This window comes from Cyphomyrmex costatus, unplaced genomic scaffold (genome assembly GCF_001594065.2).
Source record: "Cyphomyrmex costatus isolate MS0001 unplaced genomic scaffold, Ccosl1.0 scaffold196, whole genome shotgun sequence".
In the NCBI taxonomy this organism is placed as follows: Eukaryota; Metazoa; Arthropoda; class Insecta; order Hymenoptera; family Formicidae; genus Cyphomyrmex; species Cyphomyrmex costatus.
The window spans coordinates 666,072-687,393 of record NW_017275998.1 but is presented as its reverse complement, the minus strand read 5'-3'; the positions used below and the strand labels follow the sequence as shown (position 1 = coordinate 687,393).

The following is a 21,322-nucleotide window of genomic DNA, read 5'->3' as shown; positions in this document are numbered from 1 at the left end:
TTAGTGCTGACAAAATTTACTTTACTGTACGGTAAGAAATAGATGTGCATAAAATCTTGAGAGTTGTTTGCGTTTACAGTCTTGAGAATAGTAAATTTTACTCTACCATAAGTAATAATCACTCGAATGGATTTCCTATAATTATAATGTACTTTTTACCTTACATTTCCGGTATTTTTATTCGCGGGCAAGTAAAGTTTGTCGTAAGCTCGGCAAAAGTAGCCAGAATATTTTTATTAGACTTGTCAGGGTGTATTTTTATCATTTATTCAAGATGTAAAAACAAAAGGTGTACTCTCTATATTTCTTGGAGTGAAATCTCCCGTAAAAAGAATGGATAAAAAGAGGTATTTAAAATACCACCGCTATTGAAAAAGAGTGTAAATTTTATGTGCGAGATTTTATTTCGAGAAATGTAAATAAAGGGTAACATTGCGCAATAATGGCGATAGCAATACTGGAGGCAATCAAATTTCAACTCAAGTGTGCTTTCCTCATACGTTTATAGCTGGAATACAGCCAATCAAATTTGGCTTGAAATTCACTCTCCTGCTCATCCACGGGATGTTACACCTTTACTTTTTATATCGTAAGGCTATCCATTTTTCTCCGTGTGTACTAAAAAATTTTACAAGCTGCTTTCTCTGCGCTGAATGCAGCCATCGGTTTAAATTCGACGGTACGATGAGGCACGTCGTCCCGACGACGACGGCGACGACGACGATGGCGGCGGCTGTCATCGATTTTTCATCGCGTTTCCGCTTATTCGATCTTTCATATTTCAACTGCTCGACTGTATGCTGGCGCGTACAATTTATTTACCTTCCGTTGATCCGTATCTCGTGATTCGCGTGGTTCGTCCCCTGTGTATCGATTATCCTCGACGCTGGCTATTACCTCTGGGAGCGTGCGAGTATTTCGTGCGAGTAAACAGACGGCTGTACGAGAAAATTCGTTTCGCAGTATTGCACGACCGATATTCCGCGCGCAGCATGGATTCCACGGAATAACGCTCGTGTCCCCCGCGCGTCATGCATTATTTCCGCGGCCGCGATTCCTCAATGAGCGAAATAGTTTCGCAACCGCGGAAAAATCCGGCGAATCGATTCGAGGAATAACATGACTACGAAACGAAGAAAGCAAAATAGTCGAGGAAGGACGCACGATTTTTATCTGCGGATCCACTTGAATTTACTGAACACGAATTTCTCTGTGCGATTGAAGGTATATAGATCGCTGTACGGGAGGCTAAACGTTATTTAATCGGATGAGTCTCCTGAATGGACGAAGCAGGAGCGCTTCTAAATAAAGCAGTGTACTTTCGCGTTGCGCGCCAGAAATGTAATGTAGACGTTATAAAAAAGCGATTAAGAGACGCGGAACGGTTGCTTAAAACAGTGCTTTACACTTAGGGTGAAGTTTACTGCCGCATTTTAAGATCATGCTTAAACGTTTTCCCTGTATCGGAGCGGCGTTACACTTTAACGATGATAAACGCGCTGAAACGTCCGTCGGGCGTTAAATCAGATTCGTTCGAACGGGGCAAGGAGCTGATGGCAACGGATAATCGAAAGAAAGGGTTGAACGACGCTGGAAGATCGTCGGACAGATAATAAATGAGACTGTCGAACGGAAAAAAAAGTAAAAAGAAATGACAAATTAAAAAAATTTCCAACAGATATAAGAATATATAAGCTACATTAAGCACATCTCACAACTCATCGTCAATCGTATAGGTGGTTCACAGGAGGGGATCTAAGAATTTCATCATACCACACACACGCACACATCTCTACCTCGATGTATCTGATTGCTGCTCAACGATTGATTAATTTTGTTTGTTCTGTTTGCCATGTTAGATGGGCCCGCGGTTGTCCGCGTCAACATATTTGTTCGAAGTATCTCAAAAATAGATGACGTTACTATGGTAAGTTGAAAAAGAATGCAACGCCCCGTGATCACAGACACACACATGTGCCTTTTATATATATATATATATATATATATATATATATACTGTACACAAGTAACAAATACAAATTATCTAATGCTGGGTGTTTCGTTATCACAGTCAGCGCGTTATGTATACCTGGAAGGAGAGAGGCTGTATAATATACATACGTCGACGTAACGCACGTTGTGTCAACGCGTACCTCGGCCACGCGCCTCGAATGCCGCGTGCGCTGCGGAGGTGTATAACGATCACATTATACCGATACGAAGTCACAGCGGATATCCCATCGCTACCGGTGGATAGCCCGATGATGTTTTATCCTCCGTCTTCGGAGGGTCGTTTTTACCGCCGCGGTAATTCGATGTTAACGAAGAAAATTGCGGTCTTCTCAGCCCCTAAAAGTAGACTGCGACAACAGAGGAACCTTTATTCTCTCTGCGACAGATTTATAACTCAACCTTAATCTTACACTTTCGAAGCAAAGATTTTCGCTCGAGGTTTCATTGTGGAAATATTTGGCGTTTTGAAAGAAATTAGGCCGCGACGATTTTATCAAAGGAAAATTGGAGTCCGGGTGTTCACGCATCGGTGGAGTATCTTCCGACATCGATGGGAAATGCCTGTGCACACACACACACACACACACACACACGCAGATACACATCACTACACATACACAGTTAATTTACTTGTTATCATTAAGTCGCTGTATAGTATCCTTCTAATGCCCTTTTTGATCTCACGATGTATAGACGACACATTTTTCAATCTACTTCTTTGTGTCTCTCTCTCTCTTCTCCTCTTCGTGCTAAACAACAAAACACCCGTTGCGTATCTTGAGGCCCGCTCTCGTGGCTCTTTTGTATCTCCACCTACCGTTCTCTACGTTAAGCAAGTATCTATTCTGTATGTCTATGAATGAGTTCAGACTTACGAATAGCACGACGCGCGCTCTTTACCGCCTTCGCCTTCGGTCGATATTAAACCGTAGCTATATATACGCCGAACGCGCTGCTGCATCCTCGCGAAATTTAGATCACACGAGAATGAAGGGAAGTAATGAAGGAATGTGATACTAACTCGCTAATATACATAGCTAATTATGCAGCGGATAATCTAACCGCACGCGCAAGTCGTTAATTTGATTTATCCGCGCAATATAAGCTGGATCCCAGCAGCGAAGAAAGTGTGCAGAATGAAATAAATTGTCACGATCGAAGCGACTGTGCGCTTGTATAATTGTACAAAAATCAGATAACAACAAAGATAATGCATAAATTTCCATTGTAATACCCGGTCGGAACTTAATAAATTATCCTTAGGAATTATATTTCCGTATATATTAAATTGCTCCGAGAGCGCGCTGATTTTTCTTTCTTCTTTCCGTCTCATTCCTACGATAATCCGAGATTCGGTTCCGGTGTCTTTCTCCGACGTTCCCCCCCCCCCCCCCCCTGTTTACTTAGCGTCGTGCTGTGCGTAATTATGAGATTCCATTAGAGTATATATATAGTATCGCTCTCACCCGCTGTTGTGTGGTAGATGATTTGATGGAGTTTCATCTCTCTTTTTGACTTGTTTCGATTATGTTTATTTGCGTTGAGTTTTTAATGCCAAGTATATATACATACATAAACATGTATACACGCTGCCTCGCAAAATACAGCAAACACGTATATACTACACACATCGTTCTATCTTTCTCTTCTCTCTCTCTCTCTCTCTCTCTCTCTCTCTCTCTCTCTCTCTCTCTCTCTCTCTCTCTATCTCTCTTTCTCTCCCATTCTGTCATATCATTTTTTCGTCGTATGTTTCTTTTTCTTCATCTCCTCTTTTTCTCTTTTTTTTTTTTTGCAATATTACGACACATCGACTATTTTATTTATTAGATATAATACGTACATACATATGCGCAATGTAACACTATGTATATCCATATATATATAATAGAACATCTGCCTACACATATGTACATATATTACCAAATGTATCGTTGACTTATTCTTTAATTCTTTACTGCACCGTACGACAACACACTCGCTAAGGCATTCTCGTGCTGCTAAGGCATTCTCTGCGGTAGTATGCAACCCTTTTTATCTCATTCTTGGTAATGACTTTTTTCCTAATTGCTATACCAGAAAACAGTAATCGTACCTGTATATACGCCCGCATACCAGTTAAACCGTTATATATATATGAAAATGAAACACTTACGTGCTCCATATCCGAGGAAACGATCTCGGTAAACGAAACCTCTTGTAATCGTTGCGGAAATGACTCGAAGGCGCAAGTCACGTCGCAGTGTAATCACCGGTGCGTATCAACGGCCAATGCAATTTAATTGCTGGGTTAAATTTTTCAACGGCCGCATTGCGCGCGGGCCGAGAGATTTACATTCAGAACACGCTTCATTTCTCTCCGTTTTCGTGCGCCGAGTATACGTATATCTAGGGTGCAGGCTCTCTCGTCTACTATTTATCAAGGGAGAGAGTAGGGCAGAAACGTCGTAATATCTTCCATCGTGAGCACAAACGCGAGACTTAAATAAATAATCCAGAATTATAATTGCAAATACATCCCGCGATTAAACGTAATGGATTTTCGTCCCGATTAACTCTTTGCGAAGATATTTTTACGTCGAATGTTTTCCTTCGGCACGCGAAGCATCATATGGCCGCGTCTCTTTATTAGCGAGATAAAGCGAGCGACGCGCTCTCTGGTCGGTATACTTTTAGAACAATGAGGAACACGACGCACGTTTGGCAAATACGCTCATTTAGCGGAAAATAGCCCGGGGGGTTACCGCGAACAACACGACGCGACGCGACGTCCTTCGGCGAGAACAGCGGCGGCTCTGCGAGACATTGTGCTGTCGCGACAGAAGTTGGGGATTAACCGCGAATTGCCAATTGCGACAACGACGACGACGTCGCGCGGAGGCAGCGGCGGCGTAATTAGACAGGCCTGGTACCAATTAATTATACACGGAGCTGGCGACGACGCGAAAGGCGACTTTGTCGTTCGGCGAGGTTCTCGTTATAGAGCTCCAATTTTCAACGCGCGTTTTCATCGAAGCGAGTCCCACTTTGAGCCGCATTCGTTTACCGATCGATCTCCGTGATTAACCCACCGCCGTTTGCAGACCGCCGTTTAAATATTCACGCGTTAAGTGCGAGAAAAGATGATGACATTTAAAAATTTATCGGCCACGTCAAGGATTGTATGCGTGTGTGTGTGTGTGTATGTTAAATGTATGTCGAATATATGTGTGTCCGCCATAATTTATTTAGCAGCAAGCATTTATTAGCAGATATACCTGCACATGGATCACACTGAGGAAGGCAGCTGCACTATAGTTCTATTTTTTTAAGTATACGCGCGCCGTGTAATAATAATAAACATTTATTATTGGAAACTTACACGGGTATACGATGATAAAGTATTATATAAGAATTCAATTATGATATAATAATAATGCTGGACAATAATAATATATATTCTGTAGGAGTTTAAAATTAGCAGCTTTGAAGTATATTTATGTGAACTGACGCTATCGATATATACTATACGCGTGCTTTTTCTTCTTTAAAGTGGTGTTGGGTTAATCGCGATGGATCTTGGATCCATATCTTCGTGGTTAAGCATCATATGGCCGTCTCTTTATTAGTGGTACTCGGATGTTGCCGCTCTTGAAGCTCACTTCATTGGCGCCGATATCCGTACCACTTATAACGCGGAATAGATATTAGATGACACGATAAAGAAGATACGAGAAAGAAAGAGATAGAGAGAGAGGAAGAGAAAACTTGATTGACGAATAAAATAGTGACTCTTCGAAGAATAGGAGAAGGGCTATTTTTTACATATACATATGTATATGAATAAAATAGAAAGCAAATGTAAGCATAAATGTCTATGACAATTGTTGAAGTAGAAATAATCATAGGGACCAACTTTTACGATATTTTGTTACTTCAATAATTGTCGTAAATACTTTTGCATACTGGCTCTAATTGGCTTTTATCTCTGTCTGTACTACAAGGAGATATAGAATTTTGCGATATTGTCATCGCGAGCGAGGTAGAATTATTTTCGAAAGCCTGTTACATCCAGTTTGACTGCATTTAATTGTTTACAAGCGCCAGCAGAGGAAGATTAACTTAATCCTTTAATATGACTTCAAAATGCGTGTTGCATCTCTTCCTCTTTATGTTAATTTCTCTGTGCTGTAAACTGCAATTTATGTTTCAGAATGTGTATCTGTATAGGAAAGAAATATAAAATATCTCTATAGTTCGCGTGTGTCACTAATCTGGGGAAAAAGTAGGGAAGATGGCTCTCTATCGCGCTCGAAATACATAAAACGATCGTTCTCCAGTAATCCATAATTGTTGCACGATTGTGTCCAGTGAACCTCACTGGAGCGGCAATATCCGAGGCTCGCTTATTAGATTACGAGAGTTTAATGCAACTGCAATGCGCCGATTAGCGACACAAAACATTTCCTAATTTGCCCGGTGCTTAATAAAGCACCGGGTGATTTTGGTCCCGGCGGCATTTCGGGAAATAGGAAATTTACTGTCACACTTCAAAATATGACAGTTTCTCGTTTGCTTGACTTGTTTCTACTTTCTCTACGACAATGACAAATATATACATATATATATATATATATATATATACCATGCCTTGATCCTGCGGACGCGTGAGCTTATGTTGTCATTGTGAGAATTTTGCTTCAATACGAGTGAATACGAGTTCTCTGAGATTGTCATGCTTTTCTGAAATAAACGTTAATGAACGCGAGATCGACGGTCTGTGACTTTTCAACAGTTCGTTAAAACCAGATGCTGCTTCAACAATCAGCATTTAGCAAACGTCCGCGGAGCGAAAAGAATTGTATTTCAGGGCTTGTCAAAGATTTAATGGACATTCCGTTAAATCGATACGTTCTTTCTTTCATAATAGGTACGTCCACCTTTTCCTACACACCGTCGTCACACGCTAAGCGACTCCACCTACGTTAGACTCGCTCCCTCACTTTATATATTTTTACCCTGACTTTTCAATTATCGAACTTCTTCTCTATCTTATTGATGGATATTATCCGTTGCATTGAACCATTAACTCGTTTTGTAATTTGTAAACAAAAGCGATAAAATATAATGTGCAGCTTTTCGTCGAAAATATCGAATATTTTTCATACAAACAGCCAAGAGTTAAATTATTCGGTATTTGAAAAATTAAGAGGCACAAGGCATGGTATATAAATTTTTTCAACATAAACTCGATAACTACAGTATGAAAATATAATCTATATTTTACATGTTTATATGCGATGCAGAAGAGCCCTGTTAATATTTTCTCGGGTCTACTATATATATGTATTTCTTCGTGGCATCGATTAAATCACATTCTCTTCGAGCCGATGAAATATTACCGCGAATTACCATTACATTATTGATACTTTTTCCCGCTATTTAGCACAAGAAAGATGTTCCATTGACAGTCACGAAAGACGTCAGGATTATACGCGATCGAGAGATCTCTTGATTCTGGATGAAGCGGCATCGGGTGTATAGAAAACCGCGCGCGAGATTTCTGCATCTTGAAAGTATATAAGATCTGATATAAAATTATGATCCGCCGCGCATCTTAGCGCCAAACGCTGATTATCTCGTCGCGAAAACGATATAGACAAACACGAACATGGCAATGGGATTCTAGGATCCTCTCCTAGGTGTTTCTAATCCCCATGCCGCGCAACACCCACCGCTCCGAAGACGAGGACGACGGCGAAGGTGTGCCTCGCGTGTCCGAGAGCAGCGTCCACGAGAGAAGCGAAAGATGCGAAGTCGCGACAATCAGGCCCCTTCCGTGTGTGTCAAAGGTCGACCTCAGGAGACACCTGGTCGGGCCCATTACGGAGGGCGGGGACAACCGGCCGTCGAAGGCGTATAATGGGACCACGATTAAAGCCGTAATCACACTAGCGATTGAGCGATTGTGATCGACGATTAAGGATTACTTTTCAACCAATCAGAGCAAAGCGGTCACCGATTGCTTCGTTCCGATTGGTTGAGAAATAATCCTCAATCGTGAATCACAATCGTGCAATCGCTAGTGTGATTACGGCTTAACTCCGATTCACTCCGAAAGCCCACAGTAGAACGCATTTCTTTTTCCAGTATTTCGGATGTCCGCGTAGTAGATCCGAATGTAGAATCTTCCTCAGAGAGAACGTCGCCTTGCGTGCCTCACGAGGCAACGTGATATTACACTGTGATATTAAAAAGTGACATTAAAAAAACTAACATTATCCAAAGGTCGCGTTTGAAATAAGTATTCTAGATAGTAAAACGTTGGGATCCTACGGATTCTGTACTTTGGATCGAAACATCTTCGACCCATTTTAACTTCAGACACAAAGTATTTTGAGAACAATGCATTTTTGAATAGAATGTTTCAAATAAAAGCTGTAGGGTTTGAAAGGGATCATCGGATGAGATATTTAGATTTTGGGTCTTGTTGAGTCTAAGTGGGCCAATCCTCTTCGAATCCTACAATTTTTATCGAAACATTTTCTTTTTTCGACTCAATTCATTCTCAAAATACTTTGTATCTAAGTTAAAACGACCGAAATAAGTTAAGGATACTAGAATCTATAGGATTTGACCATCCAGAATACTTATTTCCCGTGTAATCTTTCGATCGATAACGTTAATTTTCCGACATCAAACGCATCTATTTTCATGACTGTTGTGTTCTTACTTTTTCTCACGGGTTTATTACCTCGCTTCGTTCACGCATTTCCCCGAATATCTCGAGTGAAACGTTTGCGACTGTTATTCGGTTTCTTTTTAAATTCAACGGTGTCTGTATCGCTCGTCGTATACCGGATTACACGCAAAGCGACAGCTGAGGCATTCTGCATTCGGTGCGCTACGCCCAGGCACACCGAACACATATGCACATCGACTTTATTCCTCCTTACCTGTATTATATCTTATGGGATTGTTTACACTTGGCGAAGCACACGGATCAATAATCGTCGCTTTCACGGCGCTGGATATTACTCCGTTTTCGCTCCTATAAGAGATCTCACAGCGACGGATACTTTCATCCGCAAGTCCAAATCGATCTTACTCCACATTAGCTTACAAGACAAGTTGTTTTTTCTTTCATTTTTTTTCCTCGACTCGCTGCTCGAGTAGATCCGTAGCTTTCGCACGATCCGCCAGTCATTCGCGTGAAGCGTTAATTGAGCTGTGGGACAAGGAGAAGCTAACTCGCTCGCTAAATCGCTGCAATATAGTTCGCCCCATCGCATCACCCCATGCCATTTAAATGTCGTAGCGCGTAGCGTGTTTATTTAAATTTTATATATCGATCTCACGATATCTGCCATATATCCAAGCTCATCTCCAAACTCTCTTACGCTTTTTTATACAAACACATATTGGATCGCGTAACGAGATATGCGACCTGTGCCTCGCGGCAAGATAATGGAGGGTGTCCTGTCCTCTCGGGGAGGAGTGTTTCAAACTGATTAAAATAAAATGAAACAAAGCGATATATTTTCAAGTGTCATCCGTAAAAATTAATCGTCAGAGAACGAATATGTGTTATGCGGGAGAATGGCACTTCATCGGGGAGTTTTTATTTAGTCGTAACACTTTTTCGAAAACACACCGAATATATATACCGTGCGGTCTGTCGTGATTTTATCGCGGGGCACAGAAGTGCATGGTGATAATGCTCCGTCCATTCGCTCGGATGCGTATCGTACGATCGGCGGAAGCGACGTTCGCGATTAATCCATTATTTATTGACGTTCGATCCATTGACGCGTGCGACATGTGCGTTCGAGAGAATCGATGAGTCTCAGAATCATCTTATCACGACGCTCTTATCATTCCCGCACCCTCTTTCCCTCTCCCTCTCCTGTGGTCCCTCATTCATTAATGATCCGCCCACACCGCTAAGTATATTATCCCGGTAAATTAAAATGAAAGCGAAAGCGAATTAACCACAAAGCAACAAAAAAAAAAAAAGAAAAGAAAAGAAAAGAAAAAGAGAAAAGTAAGAAAAGAAAATACAAAGCCAGCGATCCTCGGTTCACGGCGACCGATGTAATTAATCGATTTCTTTTGTTCTGTTCCGGTCGACGTGTTAGATGGTCCGACAAATGTGAAGGTCAACATCTTTCTCCGCTCTATCAGCAAAATAGATGATTATAATATGGTGAGTGCAATAAACAAGTAATCATCAACGAGGCCTACAGTCTGTATATCCTCACATATTGTGTATAATTATATTGAAACGTCACGTGTATATGATGCCGTAAGACTTGCACTTCTCTGTACTTGTATCTCTGTGTATATGTATACGTATATATGCATATATATATTATCAGTCTCGTCCCGCGCGCGTGACATCTCCTGCACACGATACATACATGTATATGCATACTCTCGTTCGTCGCGCTGACAATGGATGTGTGCTAATCGCACTTCGTTGATTTTTCTCGATGTCATTGACTGTCATGTTTAAGTCTGTATACATACATATTATACAGGGCGTCCCGGCTTTATCGTGCCCGGGATCCGATGCATGGAGTTTTTGGCAATTCATAAGTCGGTCTCCCCTTCGAAAGAAAGTGAAGAGGAGGAGGAGGAGGAGGAGCGAGAAACGGTTGACGTAATCGAGATCTTAATGCGAATTCTATGTCGCCATGGGTAACCATGGGTCTGTCGTTTGAACACGACCGACACTCAAATGTATTCGAACGCTTCGACGTTGAAATTAACGAGAGGATCGTTTCGCTAAGGAGAAATCGACTTGGGATTGGCCGAGGAATCCGCGCGGTGTGTGTGTGAGAGAGAGACAAGGCACGGTGAAGCTGTCGCGCCTGCGATGTACGATCAGTAATTTGTCTGTTGCTGTATATAGGGGTTGTCTTCTATTTGGTGGCACACAAGTCGACGCGAGCGTCATTCTACCTTTCTCGACACTATTCAGTGAGCAACAAGACGGAACGACACTCGCGTCCACTCGTGTCCACCGTGTGGAAAGCACACCTGAATACTGATCGTACGAGAACGTTCGATTGACTGTACGTGTTGCAACCACGTCTTGTGCCTTGTTGGAACCTTTGCTATAGAGGATTGGCCGCGACGATGTGGCGAAGGACGAGCGCTTCGCACGCGTTCGCGCGAGTCCAATTCAAAATGCGTTCCGAGACACGTTGCGCAGGGCCTCACCTCAGGTTTGCCCGCCGAACAGACGAGAGAGATAGTAAGCTCGATATATACACGCACATATACGCACACGCACATTCACATGCACACGCACGCGTGTCTCTGCCTCGTCGATCGCAAATGCGAACGAACGAATAATCCATGGAGGTCGTCAATAATGTTAATTAAAAGTGGCCCGAAGAAAGTCAAACGGACTGATTTTTCACCGGGTTTATGTTTTGTCTTTCTATCACAATTCGGTCAATGGTGACATTATTTTGGCTCTCTCATTCTCCTTGAGTGGGTTTAGCGCGATTTCTTGGAATTCTGTGTCAAGATGAGTACAGGCAACCGATACTCTTCAGTCGCGCGAGACTGAAGGGCGATCTTTGTTACTCACTCAAAGCCACATGGTAACTCGGCTTTTGTCGGAGAGGGGTTTTATATTGCCCCACGCACGATGTGGGCGCAGAAATGAATACGAGCGATAAACTTCACACGAATGTAATGTATATATACGAGCGATAAAAGCTCACATCATGGTTCGCAGTGCATTAAGCCGTAATCATACTAGCGATTGCGCGATTGTGATCGACGATTATTTCTCAACCAATCAGAGCAAAGCAGTCACCGATTGCTTCGTTCCAATTGGTTGAGAAATAATCCTCAATCGTGAATCACAATCGCGCGATCGCTAGTGTGATTACGGCTTTACAGAGTTCCTGATATTACTTAGGTATAATCACTGCCGTTCTTCAGTGGATTCGCTTTGGTACACGTCGGGCACGATTTCGGCTGGGAACCTCCATCGTACATGACATCCAGCCGAATTCTTCTCGACATCGCGATTCGAACATTGATTTTTCTATCTCCCCAGCCGTCGCGCGGAACTCGTCGAGATAATTGGCATTCCGTTTCGACGAATCAGAGACTCGTTACGCTTCACACGCCAGTATCACACGAAGTACAAAACAAAACGATATTTGTTCACATATATCCCCCTTCCTATTATTCGCTATTCCGGACATCATGATGCGCTCGTAATCATTAAATCACCACGGGAGAAATACATATTCATCGGAATCGCCACGCACTCCAAGGTATTGCAAGAAAAAGATCGATCGTTCACTTTTAGGTCCTGCAAGAATCCGTCCTTTCTGTCGTCTTCTTCTTTCGCTTCTTCTCTTTCTCTCTTTCTTTCTCTCTACATATATCTGTCTCTTTTCTCTGTCTCTCCTTTATTTCTTTCATTCTGTATCACGTTCTCATAAGTACCGGGCACGTTCGGCATCGTTTATCTTGACAAATATTTGTCGACTGAATGAGCACACCGCTGCGCTTAGAAACAAATCCCCTGAGGGATGAGAGGAAAATTCGCGTGGGAATAATGCGGCTGTTAGAATTTTCATTGCGAGCGAATGTATATCGGTAACGGTGAGATCAAGCGCGTCAAGACGGAAGATCGTAACCCGTTCTCCGTAAAGAGCGCACGAAGAAGGCGCATTGTGTGTATGCGCATCGCATTAAGCGGCACCTACACAATGAGATTTCAAGGAGTAAAACTTAGGTCTTAAGCCATAAGAAATTGACCAATTTTAGTCAAGTGTAAGAAGAATAATAATCGACTATGATTGGTCTCTCAATTTCTTATATGGTTATTAAGGCATAAATCTGAAGTTTTATGTTTTAAAATGTTAAGCTTTAAGCCCTAAGCCATAAAAATTGATCCATCAGTCAAACACGAAGCGAACGATCGTCTATGATTGATCAGTTTCTTACGGGTTCGGACTTAAAGCTCAAGTTTTACGCTTTAAAATTTCATCGCAGACGTCGCTTTAGGCGAAACAAAATTTAACACGTGAAGCTGCTCATCGGCGAGGAAAACGGATGAACCGCCGAGCAAGCTGATTGGCAAGCTATTGGCCCCGAAATCTCGTGGAACCCTCTGTGACTTAAACAAAACTTCAAAACAATGTCTGACGACGGCGAGTTGGAAGTTCTGATCGAAGTTAAAAATCCCGAAGGAAGCTTCTCCGATGTGATCAAGGAAATTAGTAGAGCAAATTTGTGCGAAGACGTGATGTGAAAACTTTTAACTTTAATTGAATTTTCTTTCCGGTCCTATATATATATATAATGTCTTTATATAATATTGTATATGTATATACGATATACATATATCGTATATACGTCCCATCTTTCACCTAACAATAATGTATTTCTCTTTATGTATCAGTACTCTTCTTTTCGCGATTTATTTTTGACGCATTCATAATCATCGAGTTAATTAGACAATTAAATTTATTATAACGATATAAAAAAGTGAGAGAGATCAATTTGTATAACAACTGATAAATCCTACGCCGTTCTCTCCTCAGATATCGAGCGCGTGAAAAAGGGATACAAGTCACAAAACAATAATGACACGGTCCATAGAGGGTTCGCGAGCCGTTATTTATCGCGACACATCCCACTATATCCCATTGCCATCAGGACAATTGCCGGAGCAACAGAGAGCGACGATATACAATACACTTTCTTACTCGCTAAAAACTACCCGCGTTTCGCAAGGGGGATCGAGAGAGACTCGACTCGACCAATTAGCCTTTTGTCGCCTCGCGCTAATCGAGTTGTGTCGCGTTAATTACGGACGACGCGCGAGAAAAAGGAGCACTCGTTTCGTCGAGCGGCCGGCTTAAACGGCAAATATATCGCCCTAGCGCGCGTAACTCGAGAATTTTGCCCGTATAAGAAAGGTAGAGGTAGCGATGACTGTCGTTCGTTAAAGGTAAGAGCCAGGGAAAAATTACGAGCCAGCTGTTACGGCGCGCAACAGCTTCCGGTATAAAAAAACGTAGCCTGAAATATCGGAGGGCCGTCTCTATCTTGCGGCTTGGATCGTTCGACGTAAAATCGAGGGCTGCATTGCGGTTACCCTCCCCATTTTTCTCTTTCCCCCCCTTTTTTTAAATATATATATATATATATAGAACACTTTGATGATTTTTTGGATGCTTTGCATTTGTCATTGTGTGTAGCATAAAATTGAGATATTGACTGTGTGCTAGATATCTTATACGTCAGGATTATGTATGAAACCCCCCCCCTCGACGTGTTGTCGCTGTGTTATTGATATTTATAATTTCATACGTCATCATCGTAAGTACACTCGATGATACGACACATTCGATTATTCCACGTATGATATACATATATTTATATATATATATGTGTATGACGTAATGTTATTTTCAAAAATGTTTAGTGGGTTGCAAGAATATGTATATCAGTTCTCTAATGATCGCACTTATTTATTTCGTTTCGTATACAACTTTTATGATTCGTACAGTTGGCTTAGAAGGGCGATTTAGATCTCCACGAAGATGTTACTACAAGAACATTGCGATGATTTCCTAGTAATTTTCTATCCTCCACTTTAATCGAGTGTGAAAAAGTCTCTCTCCCGCCAATGGCAATTTCTTCAGTCGGTGTCATAAGATATTTTGCGCAACATGCATATGTTTGAAAGAACAACTCGATTTCCCGTTCGAAAGCTTCCACCGACGCACGATAGACAAATCTCCATAACGTCGTTTATGCTCACAAGATATTTTTCGTACGGATACAAAAGCGACAATCGCTTTTATCTCGAGAGATGCGGAAATCGCGAGTGCATGTCGTAATCGCGGTAGTATTGCGCACGATACCTGTCCCAAGGAAAGCTCGTCGTTCGTGTTACACGGGAAAGATAAGTACTTTGAAGTACAAACGGGCATCCACGCAAACGTGTTTAGCGTATTTTATTTCTTTGCGAGTGATGTATTATACTAGAAAAAAGAAAAGAGAAAAATGACGCGCGTTTTGTGCAAAAAAAAAAAACATAATAAAGGAGAAAAAAGAAAAATAGAACGAACACGAAAGCTCGAAAAGAGGGTGACCGGTAATCCTCGTTTGGCGGCATGTTTCACAATTTTTCAGAAACTTTCCGCCGATATTAGATGCGTGTGAATACGAGTCGCTGAAAAAGTTAACGACGGAACAAAACCATCGGACGAGTTAAGAGAAAAGCGGAGGTAGAGCGAAACACACACGAGTGTGAGCTCTGGCGCACTTTCAAGTGAAAACTAATACCGCAAGCCGACAGGGAAAAGAAGTTAAATAAAAAAGAGAAGGGCCAACGGGATGTGTGTTTTTTTTTTCTTTTCACGTTAAAAAACACCGTAGAGTGAAACACTGCACTGCACCGAGCGTGGAGGATAGAGACGAGAGAGTCGGCGGTCTCTCGCGGTAGGTCTCGAAGGAAGCAAGGAGGAAGGAAGGAAGTATTTGGAAATGAGAGGAAAAGAAATATGTATTTGCGAAAGCACTCCCTTTTACTCCCTTCTGAAATAGGAAACAGAGCACACGGGACTTTGGCACGCCCGCCGCAGGAACGGCCGAGAGCAGCTGAGAGGAACACGAGAGCACCGTGAGCGAAACTGCATGCGTTCTCTTTTATACCGCTAAACAGATATTGCGCAATAGTGCCCGAGACATTTCTGGCATTTGATCTGATTACATCTGGTAGGTCCTCGGTGTTCGCTTTTGCATGGCCCTTGACCCCGACCGCCCCGTATCTCCTTGGCTGCGCCAGTGTTATTCGGAGCATTTGACGACAGATCGGCTATTGATGTCCTGTCGATGCTTGTAATGCCCTCGAGTCGCATGATCGCTTTACCGCGGAAAAACGTCCCCGGATGCGTTCCGATCCAGGATAAATTATTTCGTCTTCCCGGGACGATTTTCCCACCGCTATATACGATATATATAACATCTCCGCGGTCTTCTGTTCCATATATTTCTCGACACACACATTACCAAGTGATAGATAGTCGTCACGGATTGACGGGCGTTGTACGTCGCTTCAGGTGCAACTCGATATAAAATGACGTTCTTCCACCTAAATGCATCAGTTCGATCCGTGACGAGTTAACTTATCGACATGCGCGATTACGCCAAGGCAGATTAATGTCGCAGATGTGGATCAATGGACACGAATGTTACTGACCTCGTTTTAATCTACTCTGTGTGATTAAAATCTCCTTTTCAAACATTATTTAAATGCATTAATTTTTATATCTCGCTATAAATTGGATCATTTATTATGCGATGCGAAATAAAATTTGTGTGATGTGATATCAGATTCAGTGTTCTTTTTTTTCGGGGAGGAAAAATTAATGAAAAATGCAACTATGTGCCAATCGCTAAAACGATGTCAAAATATTCGACCTATTCGAAAATATACAGCTCTTAACATAAAATTACAATCCATATCTGTGTATCGACGATTACTTTTTTTATAATAAGAATATTGACAACCAGTTTGTCGTTACACCAGTCCAGAGTGGCGATAATATTACAGATAAAAAGAAATTCTCTTTGTGTTACGAGGTGTTTGAATAATTGCTTTTTATAGGTGCGAGATTTTTATCGAATAATATATATATATATATATATATAAAGTGGAAAGAAAAAGATTTTACATTTCTTTTTTAATTCAACTTTCTTTTATATTTTATTAGATTTTACGTGTCGCATTGAAATGTTATCACGGATACCGGAACTCGTTCTCGAGAACTGATCATTATTGAATTAAAAATACAATTGCAATTATAATTAAAACTGTTCATTAAGTGCGGAGTTATCATTTACGCGAAGCTATTTTCTTCATTCTCTTCACAAAGACTACTCTGCTATTATAAATACTATTTGTTTCAAAATGAATTTAGACTTCAGTTATTCTTTATTTCGTTACGCACGTTCTTTACGTTTCTTAACGAAACTTTATACTAACTAATTAAAAATACTATCGCTTACTGAGAAGAGAAAGGAATAACTCTTTACATTACTCGCTGCCATAACGCGCGACGCTATTTAATCGCATTTATTCTTCTTCTCTCCAGGAATACTCCGTACAATTAACATTTCGGGAACAATGGTTGGATGAGAGATTACGGTTTAATGACTTCGGAGGTACGTAAAGTTCACAATAGTATTTTATAACTGATTTTCAGTTTGAATTTTCCACGCTTTCGGTATTGATGTTTCGACGCTGATAAAAGTCACGATGCGATAAAATAGGAACAACAGTGATATAACAGTCAAGCAATGCGTGTACAGTACCATGTCACAAGAATAATAGTTTTAAAGGTGAAATATATTCCTCGTAACTGCATAAACTGCAATATGGAAAAAAATCAAAAAGTCCGATCAAAGTTCATCCTTTCTTTATTTTCCATAAATGCCAAAGTGTCTTCGTACAGTAATATTGCACAGACACGATATTTTGCGGTCAACGGGAAAAGTTCGGACGCGTATATAAACGCACAAAGAGCGTTTATATACGTACACTTTTTTCATCCTGCAATTATATCGCGCTACAAAGGGCGAGTCGTAACATTTTATTCGCTCGCGCTGGTCGTTACGCAAATTTAATAGCGGCTATTTTTATCTTCCTTTTGCAAATTGCCGCTGATATTCGCGCTTTCTGCTTACTGAATGAACGCTAACGAGCGATACCGTATTCGTTAACGCACGCCGATTTTTTCGCCGGGATATGTACCCACTGTTCGTTGAACGTTGCAGGTAAACTTAAATATTTAACCCTGACGGAAGCTAGCCGCGTCTGGATGCCAGATTTATTCTTTTCGAACGAGAAGGAGGGTCACTTCCACAACATCATTATGCCGAACGTATACATACGAATTTTCCCGGATGGCTCGGTTCTTTATAGCATACGGTGAGTATACCGCAGTGTTATAAATGTAACCGATGTGCGGAGAATGCAGAGTCAGCTTAATCAGCGAGATTGCGCAATTTTTTACAAAAGATTATTGATGTCACCTTTTCTTTTTTTCCCCCTCGCTGCGCGAACTTTGTTTAAGGGCGGTGCTTATACATATATGATTCAAATTAAAATATAGATAGACGTTCAATATAGATAGACGGGAATTTATTATTCATTACACTCGCATTTCACCCTCGTGATAATCAAATGTCGCAAAATTCGCTTGTACAATCGGAGATCTAGTATTATATCTTGTGAACTGTGCCGGATGACAAAACACAAGCGCGTTCGTTACATTGCGAATTGGATTTTTACTTCCACAGACATTACGTAAACTATCGCTATTTTTCTTCCCTTGATGCAGGATATCCTTGACGCTCTCGTGTCCCATGAATTTGAAACTGTATCCCCTGGATCGACAAACTTGCTCACTTCGTATGGCGAGTTGTAAGTAATTTCGACTCGAAAAACTCTCTCGTTTTTCTTCCTACGTAGATAGATTAATTCTCTCAATAAGTATTTTTTCATTAAACATTCTCGAAAAGTTAACCATTCGTCAAATAATAACCGTCTTCGTCCGTCCCGATAGACGGATGGACGACGAACGATTTGGTCTTTCTCTGGAAGGAAGGCGACCCCGTTCAAGTGGTTAAGAATTTACACCTACCCAGGTTCACCCTTGAGAAATTCCTCACGGACTACTGTAATAGCAAGACAAACACTGGTAAGTGGAGACTTGCGTTGAGAAGAAAAACATGATGAACTCATATAACGATTCTAACGATGAAATAAAAAAAAAAAAACACACAGGAGAGTACAGTTGCTTGAAAGTGGACCTGCTCTTCAAGAGAGAGTTCAGTTACTATCTCATTCAAATCTACATCCCATGCTGTATGCTCGTTATTGTGTCCTGGGTGTCTTTCTGGCTGGATCAGAGCGCTGTGCCTGCCCGGGTGTCACTAGGTATAAATTATTGTCTAGGCGCAGAGCGACGTTATAATTCAGAGTTATAATTCACGGGAAAAAAAGATTTATCGTAGCAATTAAAAACTTCAGCGATTTAGCAAATCTACAGTCGTAATATATACGGATTTTTCTATGTAAAATTAGCAAAGTTGTATAGCTGAATAAAATTAGCAATTATAAATAATCGTATTTGTTGTAGCAGCACAATAAATTTGTTAATACTGCAAAGATAACTTTCTATGTCGTAGGATACGGAAGAAACAGAAGAAACAATTTTGTAACTGTTATAAAATTCTTTAATTTGATTGTTCTTGCTCTCAGTTCTTCATTAGATCTAAATGTATAAACCAATCATATTAAAGAATCTTCCAACATAGTTGCAAAGCTTTTTCTGCTGAGCGCAGCCATAGATAATCATAACAAGAAGCAAAACGTATATTAGTCGCCGCGAGACAGAAATTAAAATAAACATTTCAAAGTGTTTAAATTTATACCTAAAAACAGGAAAAATCAATATAACTATTAAAAGAACGCGAATAGAATTGCAGATATCGGTTGAATATGAATGATTGAATTTATTTTTAAATCAGTCTTAACGTTAAATACGAAGAGTCGCAATGCACACATTGAAATGAATTATTTAAAGACCGCGTAACGATTAATGATCTTGTAAAGAAAGAAAAATATACGTTTATAGAAGCTCGTTTTTTAAATTTACTTTTGACTCGTGTTTATTGAATCTTCTAACAAGATTAATTACAAAAATCTACAAAAGTCTATCGGTCTTCTCCCGTCCAGGCGTTACGACACTGCTGACAATGGCCACACAGACATCGGGGATAAACGCCTCACTGCCACCGGTCTCCTACACGAAGGCTATCGACGTTTGGACAGGAGTGTGCTTGACCTTCGTGTTCGGTGCACTACTCGAATTCGCGCTGGTCAACTACGCGTCGCGTAGCGACATGCACAGCGACAACATAAAGAAGCAGTTTCCAACGAACGAGATGGAACATTCGTCGTCGATTGATCCGACTTCGGAATTGCTCGAGCCGGATGGATCCGCCAACTTCGCTATGGTTAGTATACCAAGGCATGACGTTCCTCGAGCATCTCCATGCACGCGCTCAAGATACTTCCGACATAGCTGCTTTCTTCTCCTCGAGCTTTTCCGGAAAAACTTTCGTTTTGGTTGACGAGGACGTGAACGTGTTGCGGCAACATCATAGAACGCAACTCTAATTAAACAAGAGAAATCCTATTTCGGTCAAAGCGGATTTTATAGTGCTTAAATACTTCTGCGTGAATTTACATATTTGACTCTGCACGCTGAAATCTTTTTCGATCTTGAAACGCAATCATGAACCAGAGTAGTAATATCACTTATTAAATTGATAAAGCAATTTAATAATTTTTGATGCTAATAAGCATCTTTATAAGAATATTAATAATGTAGACGTTAACGAGAACACTGTAAATCTACGAAAAATTTATTGCGAAAAATATTGCCTCAGTCGGGAGCATTATATTTTTTTTCCATTTATTATAAAGAAATGCAATTCTTGAAAAATCTGAGTTTGTATGCATCAAAGGAAGAAATCAGGATTTTTCTAGATGCTTCTTCTAGATGAAAATGAGATTCTTTTATGCAGCAAAAAGAAGAGGTCGAGATTCTTTCGATTAGAATCGAGATAGTTTGAATTAAAGAGCCAAGAGTACGAGAAATTAATGGTTCAATACCACCCGAATTCTTTCAGAAGCCTCTGGTCCGACACCCGGAGGATTCCATGTCGATGGATAAATTGCAGCAGTGCGAATTACATATGCAACCACGGAAAAAAAACTGCTGCAGGTCGTGGCTGTCCAAGTTCCCGACGAGGTCCAAGCGCATCGACGTCATTTCACGGATCTTCTTCCCAATCGTATTCGCTTTCTTCAACCTCACGTATTGGTCCACGTACCTGTTTCGGGAGGACGAGGGGCAAGAATAAATCTCGAGGGGAAGGCGCTCGGATCAACAAGGGAAGTGGCTCGCGGCCATCCTCAGCAACAACAGTTCCAACAGACACGACCGCCGCAACAACGTTCACGTCCTCGTCAACGACAACTCTATCATCAGCCTCATAATCGTCATCATCATCATCACCATCCTCAGAATCATCATCATCATGATCCTCCCCGTCATCACAGTCATTTTTATATACAGCAGATTCATGGCAGCAATCCGTCGATGACACAACATCATTCGCTGCCGCGTACGTATCAGCAGGACCATCATCAGCAGCAACTCCACCATCATCATCAGTTACATCGCCATCAGCGTTATAATCCGAATCG

At 41.1% G+C, this 21,322-nt stretch overlaps 1 protein-coding gene across 2 annotated transcripts; it reads left to right on the top strand.

The window, feature by feature from the left end:
- The first annotated feature begins 1,102 nt into the window (after positions 1-1,102).
- Positions 1,103-21,049, top strand: GluClalpha (glycine receptor alpha 1). Of its 2 annotated transcripts, none has more exons than XM_018538704.1 (8): positions 1,103-1,927; positions 17,136-17,205; positions 17,818-17,971; positions 18,384-18,466; positions 18,609-18,743; positions 18,830-18,982; positions 19,784-20,064; positions 20,743-21,049. In XM_018538704.1, the coding sequence occupies exons 1-8, from the start codon at positions 1,853-1,855 to the stop codon at positions 20,974-20,976; spliced, it is 1,185 nt and encodes a 394-aa protein (XP_018394206.1). In that variant the 5' UTR covers positions 1,103-1,852; the 3' UTR covers positions 20,977-21,049. The 2 variants fall into 2 exon arrangements, with proteins under 2 accessions (XP_018394206.1, XP_018394207.1); XM_018538705.1 differs by lacking the exon at positions 1,103-1,927 and adding an exon at positions 8,803-10,198.
- Positions 21,050-21,322: the final 273 nt, after the last annotated feature.